Source organism: Megalops cyprinoides, chromosome 9 (genome assembly GCF_013368585.1).
Source record: "Megalops cyprinoides isolate fMegCyp1 chromosome 9, fMegCyp1.pri, whole genome shotgun sequence".
In the NCBI taxonomy this organism is placed as follows: domain Eukaryota; kingdom Metazoa; phylum Chordata; class Actinopteri; order Elopiformes; family Megalopidae; genus Megalops; species Megalops cyprinoides.
Window position 1 is genome coordinate 31,038,796 of NC_050591.1, and position 10,848 is coordinate 31,049,643.

The 10,848-nt window shown below is 39.3% G+C and overlaps 2 protein-coding genes across 2 annotated transcripts; both read right to left on the reverse strand.

Moving 5' to 3' along the window:
- Positions 1-1,354: 1,354 nt before the first annotated feature.
- On the reverse strand, positions 1,355-4,842 carry LOC118783773 (olfactory receptor 10A6-like). Its single transcript, XM_036537730.1, has 2 exons — positions 3,917-4,842; positions 1,355-1,364 (listed from the first exon to the last, which is right to left on the reverse strand). The coding sequence occupies exons 1-2, from the start codon at positions 4,840-4,842 to the stop codon at positions 1,355-1,357; spliced, it is 936 nt and encodes a 311-aa protein (XP_036393623.1).
- Positions 4,843-8,034: 3,192 nt separating this feature from the next.
- On the reverse strand, positions 8,035-8,988 carry LOC118783774 (olfactory receptor 10A6-like). Its single transcript, XM_036537732.1, has one exon. The coding sequence runs from the start codon at positions 8,986-8,988 to the stop codon at positions 8,035-8,037; it is 954 nt and encodes a 317-aa protein (XP_036393625.1).
- Positions 8,989-10,848: the final 1,860 nt, after the last annotated feature.

Here is a 10,848-nt window from a genome sequence, read left to right on the forward strand (position 1 = left end):
CTCTGATTTGGGCAAGATAAAAACATTGCTAAAGCAATGAAGATAAGATATACATTCTATATAAATAGAACATTTTTGTGGTCTGCTTTTGACTATTTATTCTTCATTTTTATTTTTTTTTTTCCTGCATGTGGTGTGCCCACTGGCAATATCAGTTATCATGTTGGGTGTCAGACAGCTGGCAGAATGGGTTGCACGTTGTAAGATTACATCACCTTTGATTGGAAGCTGTTATTAATGAGACCCAAACAGGGTTGTTTTTTAGGATGTCTGATAAAGAGTATCAGACTATAATTAACCTACTGAGACTGCAGGAACCACAAGCCAATTAATGTTTATTAGCGTTGTCACCTTCGCTAATGAAGCATGTGTATAATAATGCCTCAAGGATTTACCTTCCAGGGTTGCATCATTGTCTGGTGCTTTCATCTAGTTTTTTGTTACAGATACCAAAAAAAACACCCTGTGCAGTGGCTTTTTATCATAAATTAGATTGCATTAAATGCTGTTCCAGGTGACTGGTCTTAGGAGAAATTGTAAAGGAATTATTTGAAAACAAGACATGCGATTCAATTAGTTTATCGCCCCAGTAAAAGCATCTTTGAAATGAATTAAATTATTTCATTTAAATTTTTTATTTTGTTGACAGGACTCTGTCCTGCCATCATGGTCTGAGGGTACTGTTTGAAACATACTGTACAGTGCATCTTTGGAGGTTTGAGTGTGAGTGCAATGCCAGTGGATTCTTACTCAGAGCCATTTACATCAGATCTGCATCAAAATAAAGCTGTGACATTCAATATGTCACTGAGACGCTAGAAAGCTGCCAGACAACGTTCACATATTGACTTAAAATGTGTCCTTATTAAGAAAAAACACGCTAGATATAATGTGGAACTCATTATTAATACATTACATTATTAATCATTAATACTGACAATTAATACAATATTAATCACCCCTTGAGCATTATTTTTGTGTATGTCCATGTATGTTCAGAAACGTGCACAGCATGACATGAAAAACACCATCAACATACTGTAAGTATGTCCCCGTGGTTTAGCAAATGGTTCTCTGCCCAGGAGGTGGCAGGTTCATATCCTGTTAAACCCTTGAGCAAGGTGCTTGGCCTGATATGTCTCTTTAAATAATAAGTGTTAAGAGTCTATGATATTGCGGCAATAAATAATGTAACATTTTCAATTTCGTTCAACAGGATGTTTCTCGTTTCCTCACCCTCCACCCTGTCTTTTCACAGGAACTCCCCAGGCAGGACTGTTTAGCAGTTGTAATTTCCTCTTGAAATGGAAAAGGGAGAGGTGAGCGGACAGCAGCCCGTGGGATTACAATGTGGTCAAGAGGGGCTGCATAATAACCACAATGTTTAGAAGTGAAGAGAGGACCAGGGGGTTACCTAATAGCCTTAACCCTTGAGAGGGAGCCCTGCGGACTGCTCTTAATTGAATTTTCCTCTGGTCACTGATGAGGGCTTGAGGCCTCAGCTCTCTGCTGTAACTGCTGTTTGCCAGAGCTGGAGCACCTGTCCTTGCTGACAGCACACACACTGATGGTCATTATGATCACTACTGAGGCCTTGCAGTTGGAGACCTTGGCTTCCTTGAATCATTTTTAAATCCTCCTCTGCTACAGGCACAAAATTATGAGTGATCTCCAAATATGAATTACAACAAAATAATATAGAAAATCTGAAGGTAGAGATACTGCGAAGTGTTCTTCAGTTTACAGTGCTTAGAGTCGGAAAATGACATCTTCAGTCAAAAGCACATGATACAAAAGCATTAAGGGTAATAATCTGTAAAAAATAGTCAAACTGCCTCATACAAAGTAACTTATTAAAGTAGAATACATTTTTACATTAACATATTAATGAATAGTAAATTATGTCTGTTTATGCATTTATATCACGTTTTATTATTAACACATCACAAGACCCAATATCAGGAAGTTGTTCGCTCCTGCCCCCCCCCCCCCCCACAGAGACGTACATACAAATGTTAACACTGAGCTCGTTAAGAATGGCTATTAATAAATCTTATTACACTCCCCTCTCTCTTGTGGCCACCAGAAGTTAGGGAGAGTTGTTAATTGGCCCACTCCGAGTTCACCCCTTGACAGTGTTTGGAATGTTTTGTTAGTGTTTCAGTGTAACTGGGGTGTTCTGTAACTAACTTCTGTCTCCCTATTGTGGCAACTAGGCCAAATATGAAAAAAATAAACTATTAGATGCATAAACAGCAGCAAATCCCTGCCCGCTTTTCCATCCTCCCTTGAGTTTTAGCATAACACCTTCTTTTGCTGCTCTCTGTTGGTCTGTTGACGCAGGTTTTGCTGTTAGATACAGGTGCAAAGGCAGGTAAGCATACATTCTTGATTATGACAAACAAACCCACAGCAATAATAGTGGGAGTGGCCATAGTTTTTTTTTTTAACTGTGTCCTGTTATCATGTGTGACATTTACACATGAATGGCAAATAAATGACAAATAAACATCCATATCAAAAGCAGTGATAAATCAAATGTTAAAATATCCTACTGAATTGTATAAAATTGCAAACAAAATTAAACACAACCACTGTTCCTCAGTAACTCACTTTAGAAAGAGAATCAACATAATTTTATTAGAGTTTAGATAGACTTAAAATAAAAAAGCGAATGTCAAAAATCAAAACTGAGACATATGAGGAAAATAAGTGCTATTTTTAATTTGTCAAAACAAATTACGCACAGGCCTGCATATAAAATTACTAATACACTAGCATTAACTGTGTTTGTGAAGACAAGTCATAGTCTGGTTTAACTGAGTAAATACTACCTGTTAGTGTGACAGCTCTGTCATTTGTTGTCTGTAAAATAACATCAAAAGAAAAGAGCCAAGAGCAAGGCAGGACAAGTATCATAATTTTATTATGTTAAGCTCACAGCATATGAGTTGGGCAGACAGAAAACAATGGTGCAATTAAAAAAAGGAATTTGCCACAGAACCCCCAATTAAGAGTCTTTCTCAAAATCTGTGGATCAATTCTTTGCTTCATTAAATGTCATCCTAGACAGCAAACTGAACATTTTTAGTGGTTTAACGACGGAAAAAAAGACATGGCAACACATATACACTAGCTCATTCTATTGTAACCCCTTTAACCGGCCTATAGCCTATACGCCTAGAGAAAACCTGAAGGAATCTCTGTAACACTAAAAATACAGAGATATTTTGAGCTTGGGGATGCTTCAGTCAGATTTGCCAATCACATAGGGGGGAAGATGCAGATGAATGTTTGTTGGCTGCTATGTACAACTGGGGACCACTGAACGTCAAAAATGGAACAGTGACATTCCTACCCTCGCCATCCAGTTGGTCTCCGCCCCTCTACTATATGGCAGTAATGGCATTGTTTCCTCAGTTTTAATTACAATTTTAGTCAAAATTTGATTCTTGTACCAAAAATTATAGGTGAGATTACAGGTGGGACATCACATCCACATTTGCAGTTGGACATCACATCCACATTTTGCAAATCTGCAAACCATTCAAACCTTATGTGGTGTGTTTGTGAAATGCTTGATTTTGAAAGTTTGGTGAACTGTTTAATTCTTAGAAAAGGTTAGATAGTGTTAGCAAATTCTTGAAATAAAAAAAAAATGTATTAATAATTAGGGAGTATAGACTTCAACAGAAATAATAGAGACAAAACAAATTGCTTGCTTTTTCAGGCCTCTCAGTGTGTGATTATATATAGATATAGAGAGAGAGAGAGAGAGAGAGAGAGGTAATAGAATTTTAGAGTAGAATAGAATGTGGCTGGTCCTGTTGAAATTTATTATTTATAAAGATTATTTAGCGAATGAGCACCACATGCACACACAAACATTCATAAACTGTCCATTTTTTCCACTGACACGCGGGATTTTACGAGTTTGACAATTCCACGACGAATATCTTTCATGACGATGCCATATATGATGGGGTTGATGGTGGGCGGAACAACAATAAACAGTATTGCACAGAACTTTTTGGCGTTGGGACTGACCTCATCAAAGCGCTGAGTCACAATGATGATGACACTTGCAAGTTCAAAGAGGACATAGATAGTGAGATGAGTTGCACATGTTTGGATAGCTTTGGCATTGCTCTTGTTCTCTCTCTTCAATAGACATGCAGTGAGGATTTTTACATAGGAAAAGCTAATTATTAAAAAAGATCCAGTACTCAAAAACCAGGACATGCATAATCCATATATGTTATTGATTGGAGTGGGTACGCATGCCAGGCTCAGTATCGATCTGTTGCTACAGTAAATATGCATTATGAGGGTACCACACAAAGGGATTCCCGCATGAAAAGAGAACAACACTACCACCAGGCCGATTGCAATGCCCCAAGCAAGGAAAAGGAGTGCAGCCAATTTCCCTGGTGTCATTATGGTGTGGTACCGCAACGGCTCACAAATAGCAACATACCTGTCGTACGCCATGGCAGACAGCAGTGTCTGGGCTGCTGAGCCATAGGTGTGCACACAAAATGCTTGGGAAATAGCCGCCTCATAACTGATGGTTCTTGTTTCCGAAAGAAAGTCATGCATCAATCTGGTCATGACAGCCGTGCCTCCCAACAAGTCACAAGCGACAAGATTGCACACCATGATGTACATTGGTTTGTGGAGCTTCTTCTCACATGCGATCACCGTAAACAGAGCTCCATTTCCCACCAGCATGACAATATACACTAAGAGTGATAGCACAAACAGGGGATAGGTGGCCTCTTTGCTCACCACAAAACTTTGTAGAGTAAAAATGATGGGCTGCTTTAAAGACTCGTTCATCATCTTCACAAGCGTTTACATCAGGGTCCTGAAACTGCAATCACAGGAGATGAAAGATTTAATGCATGAAACAATACAGAAAAATGTTAGTGAAAAATGAAATGTCTTAGTGAAAAATGAAAATAAATAATGACAAAAAACAAGACATCTTTTAGTCTAAGTCTGCAAAGGACTGAGATTTTGCGTTTGCTTTTGCACTTGCCATGACTGACTGAATGGATCTAGTCCTCATCGTTGTCTCTTACCTGTGCCTGAGGTGGAGTGTCCTGTGTAAAGGAGTGACAGCAACATTTTATAGCTCTTCAAACTGAGATTACCAAAACTGCCACCAATCATTCCTCACCTGCCTGTGACATGGAGGGTTGAAGACCTGGGGGATTTACGTTATTGCAATGAGGAACATTTGTGTATTTGGGCAGATTCACTGTTCATGAGTAGAAATGATTTTGTGTGTGTGTGTAGCATCTGTACAATCAATCTGATGAGCATTTTTGAATTCATCAATTTCTTCTTAACTGGAATTTGTTCTTGGATTCAATCGAATTTTACCCCTGGTTCAGACCGCAGGTATTGTATATTCAAGTACTGTACACATGTTTGAGCAAAGTTTTCCATTCCAGTAAAATTGTGTAAATGTCCAATTCACAAGAAAATGACCTTTCAGAGTTGAAATACATAAACCTTCAATTCAATTTGCAGTAAGGAACTCAATATTCTAGTTAACTGATTAAATCACTCCTCTTACAATATAGAAAATAAGTTCATTCTTATTGTGAAGTTGCCTATATTATAGGTTATAGGTGTTATGTGTTGAAATGCTGGCTGATGACACAGCTAGCTAACCCGCAGACACTACAGGAGATTGCACATAGCTATATTTATACATATATACACAATCACCTAGTTACAGAGTGCGCTATCAGGGTACAAATAGGCAAAAAGCCTGGTGGATGTGTTTGGAGAGATCAGATGGCATACTTTTGTACACACCTGAGAAGGTGTGTTGGATCACTTTGTCCTGTTGTGTACTATGCAATATGGCCATGGATATCATATCAACAACATAAGGATAGCCATTTTGTTCTAAAATTTATTTATTTATTTATTTGTTTAATGATTTCAGCCTACAGTCAACCAGCTCTCTTGTTCTGACTGCCCTGAGGAGTTCCCAAAGGGACGTCTGCCTAAAGAGCACACAATCTCCCCAATGGGGACCAGCTCCAAAGACTGAAAAAATTCCAAAATACACTGGAGGCCAACAAGGACCTTAACAACAAGAATCTTGCTGTCAGGATGATCGACCAATCGGCAACAGTCACAGATGAATTCACCCTGGATTCAATTCAGTTCAATTCATTTTTATTTGTATAGTGCTTTTTACAACACAGGTTGTCACAAAGCAGCTTTACATTGTTCCCAGGGCTGAGACCCCCTGAGAACAAGCCTAAGGCAACAGTGGCAAGGAAAACTCGCAATCAGGAAGAAACCTTGAGCAGAACCCAGCTCAGAGGAGGGGCCCATCTGCTTCTGGCCGGCATCCTGGATGTCTTGACCCAGACAGGCAATCACTCTGCATCTCACTCACTGCAGTGACCACGCTTCTAACCCCATATCTAAGTGGCTAACCTCCCCTGGAGATGTTTTGTGTACTGCCCAGACAGAAATACCCATTCTACAGTTAAAACAAGTGAGGGGCTCAGACCAATCAGAAATGGAACAGAGGAAGAACATGAAAACCCTTCATTTAGTTGGAAAAGAGTCTGTAATTCCAATAAGATGACACAAAAATATTAACAATGTATGCAACAAGGGGTGAGGAAAAAACTACCAGATAAACAGCACTGACCCACATCATCTTATCTGCTGTGCAGATTGGTAGCTGGCAACAAAGTTAAGCAGCTAGCATGCCAAAATAAACAAACCTCCAAGATCAGGCCAAACCTCAACAAGGCCAGGCAGCTCTGGTCCTATTTGCTTGTGGGACAGCAAAGGTTACACAGCCTCCTCCTAGGACCCTATGCCATACTACATCATTGTTCTGTTTGTGAGAAGAAGAAAATCCCAGTTGCATGATGAACATTTATTTTATCCAGGGCTATGTATTAATACATACTGAGGTACATTAGGGATGGTGATGCCTGTATTCCATGAACTGAAATATTCTTATAGCCATCTTAAAAGGTTAAAGCTTTGTATTTTCCCAGTAGCTCTTATTGCATGTACCTTTAGCTATGAACATGTAGCTGTTGAATGAAAACTAATAATTTGTCAGCATTCTGGATATGGTATTGTGCTGTGATTAAGGTAATTGGGACTGTGTAGGAGTTTGCTTATGCCACAATGTACTCACTTTAGAAAGAAGATCAATGCAAATCAATGCAATTTATGGCTGTTATTTCTTAGATTTAACACAAAATAAAGTGAAGAAATTTTTGGATTCTAATGCCTGCTTAAAAATCAAGACTGAGACATATCGGTAAAATAAATATTATTTTTAATTTGTCAAAATACTAAAAAAATGCTGACATTACAGAGGCCTGCATTTAAAACAATGTTTATTAACACGCTTCAGCTGTGTTTGTGTAGACAAGTCATGGTCTGCATATTTAAGTGAGTGACACATGAAACTGCTGTCATTTGCTGTCTGGGGAAGATCGCATCAGAAGAAAAGAGTCAAGAGCAATGCAGCATGGGTACCACATATTTTATTATGTTAAGTTCACAGCATATGAGAGACAGTAAATAATGCTATAATTAAACAACAATTTTCAAACAACTCCCAATTGAGTCCTTCTCAAAATCTGTGAAATTACAGTATGCCATTATAGGCCTAGAAAACTGAGCATTTTTAGTTATTTAACCAAAGAAAAAACACACTAACATATGTGTGCTAAACTCTGCAACCATCTTACAATCTGGGAGCTTGTATGCCCATGGCAACATAAAGACATCTCGTTAGCACTAAAAACAAAAACATAACAAAAAAATGAGTTGCCAATTTCAGGCCTCTGGATTCACAACATGAGAGAAAGGTTAATGATTATTTCATGAGTAAGAAGCAATCTCATGCTTAATTTTGCTGAGTGCTTCTGTGAGGTAACAGAATTTTACAAGACTATGTGTGACTGTTTCCATGGCAATTTGTTATGCATGAAGATGTCACAGCAGGTGAGCAGTCTGTGTACACTCAAACATTCATAAACTGTCCATTTTTTCCACTGACACGCGGGATTTTACGAGTTTGACAATTCCACGACGAATATCTTTCATGACGATGCCATATATGATGGGGTTGATGGTGGGCGGAACAACAATAAACAGTATTGCACAGAACTTTTTGGCGTTGGGACTGACCTCATCAAAGCGCTGAGTCACAATGATGATGACACTTGCAAGTTCAAAGAGGACATAGATAGTGAGATGAGTTGCACATGTTTGGATAGCTTTGGCATTGCTCTTGTTCTCTCTCTTCAATAGACATGCAGTGAGGATTTTTACATAGGAAAAGCTAATTATTAAAAAAGATCCAGTACTCAAAAACCAGGACATGCATAATCCATATATGTTATTGATTGGAGTGGGTACGCATGCCAGGCTCAATATCGGTCTGTTGCCACAGTAAATATGCATTATGAGGGTACCACACAAAGGGATTCCCGCATGAAAAGAGAACAACACTACCACCAGGCCGATTGCAATGCCCCAAGCAAGGAAAAGGAGTGCAGCCAATTTCCCTGGTGTCATTATGGTGTGGTACCGCAACGGCTCACAAATAGCAACATACCTGTCGTATGCCATGGCAGACAGCAGTGTCTGGGCTGCTGAGCCATAGGTGTGCACACAAAATGCTTGGGAAATAGCCGCCTCATAACTGATGGTTCTTGTTTCCGAAAGAAAGTCATGCATCAATCTGGTCATGACAGCCGTGCCTCCCAACAAGTCACAAGCGACAAGATTGCACACCATGATGTACATTGGTTTGTGGAGCTTCTTCTCACATGCGATCACCGTAAACAGAGCTCCATTCCCCACCAGAATGACAATATACACTAAGAGTGATAGCACAAACAGGGGATAGGTGGCCTCTTTGCTCACCACAAAACTTTGTAGAGTAAAAATGATGGGCTGCTTTAAAGACTCGTTCATCATCTTCACAAGCGTTTACATCAGGGTCCTGAAACTGCAATCACAGGAGATGAAAGGTTTAATGCGCGAAACAATACAGAAAAATATTAGTGAAAAATGAAATTTCTTAGTGAAAAATGAAAATAAATAATGACAAAAAACAAGATATCTTTTAGTCTAAGTCTGCAAAGGACTTTTGCGTTTGCTTTTGCACTTGCCATGACTGACTGAGTGGATCTAGTCCTCGTCGTTGTCCCTTACCTGTGCTTCAGGTGGAGTGTCCTACGTAAAGGAGTGACGGCAACATTTTATAGCTCTTCAGGCTGAGATTACCAAAACTGCCACCAATCATTCCTCACCTGCCTGTGACATGGAGGGTTGAAGACCTGGGGGATTTACGTTATTGCAATGAGGAACATTTGTGTATTTGGGCAGATTCACTGTTCATGAGTAGAAATGATTTTGTGTGTGTGTGTAGCATCTGTACAATCAATCTGATGAGCATTTTTGAATTCATCAATTTCTTCTTAACTGGAATTTGTTCTTGGATTCAATCGAATTTTACCCCTGGTTCAGACCACAGGTATTGTGTATTCAAGTACTGTACACATGTTTGAGCAAAATGACATGTTTATTTTCCATTCCAATAAAATTGTGTAAATGTCCAATTCATAAGAAAATGACCTTTCAGAGTTGAAATACATAGACCTTCAATTCAATTTGCAGTAAGGAACTCAATATTCTAGTTAACTGATTAAATCACTCCTCTTACAATATAGAAAATAAGTTCATTCTTATTGTGAAGTTGCCTATATTATAGGTTATAGGTGTTATGTGTTGAAATGCTGGCTGATGACACAGCTAGCTAACCCGCAGACACTACAGGAGATTGCACATAGCCATATTTATACATATATACACAATCACCTAGTTACAGAGTGCGCTATCAGGGTACGAATAGGCAAAAAGCCTGGTGGATGTGTTTGGAGAGATCAGATGGCATACTTTTGTACACACCTGAGAAGGTGTGTTGGATCACTTTGTCCTGTTGTGTACTATGTAATATGGCCATGGATATCATATCAAGAACATAAGGATAGCCTTTTTTATTCTAAAAATTATTTATTTATTTGTTTAATGATTTCAGCCTACAGTCAACCAGCTCTCTTGTTCTGACTGCCCTGAGGAGTTCCCAAAGGGACGTCTGCCTAAAGAGCACACAATCTCCCCAATGGGGACCAGCTCCAAAGACTCAAAAAATTCCAAAATACACTGGAGGCCAACAAGGACCTTAACAACAAGAATCTTGCTGTCAGGATGATCGACCAATCGGCAACAGTCACAGATGAATTCATCCTGGATTCAATTCAGTTCAATTCATTTTTATTTGTATAGTGCTTTTTACAACACAAGTTGTCACAAAGCAGCTTTACATTGTTCCCAGGGCTGAGACCCCCTGAGAACAAGCCTAAGGCAACAGTGGCAAGGAAAACTCGCAATCAGGAAGAAACCTTGAGCAGAACCCAGCTCAGAGGAGGGGCCCATCTGCTTCTGGCCGGCATCCTGGATGTCTTGACCCAGACAGGCAATCACTCTGCATCTCACTCACTGCAGTGACCACGCTTCTAACCCCATATCTAAGTGGCTAACCTCCCCTGGAGATGTTTTGTGTACTGCCCAGACAGAAATACCCATTCTACAGTTAAAACAAGTGAGGGGCTCAGACCAATCAGAAATGGAACAGAGGAAGAACATGAAAACCCTTCATTTAGTTGGAAAAGAGTCTGTAATTCCAATAAGATGACACAAAAATATTAACAATGTATGCAACAAGGGGTGAGGAAAAAACTACCAGATAAACAGCACTGACCCACATCATCTTAT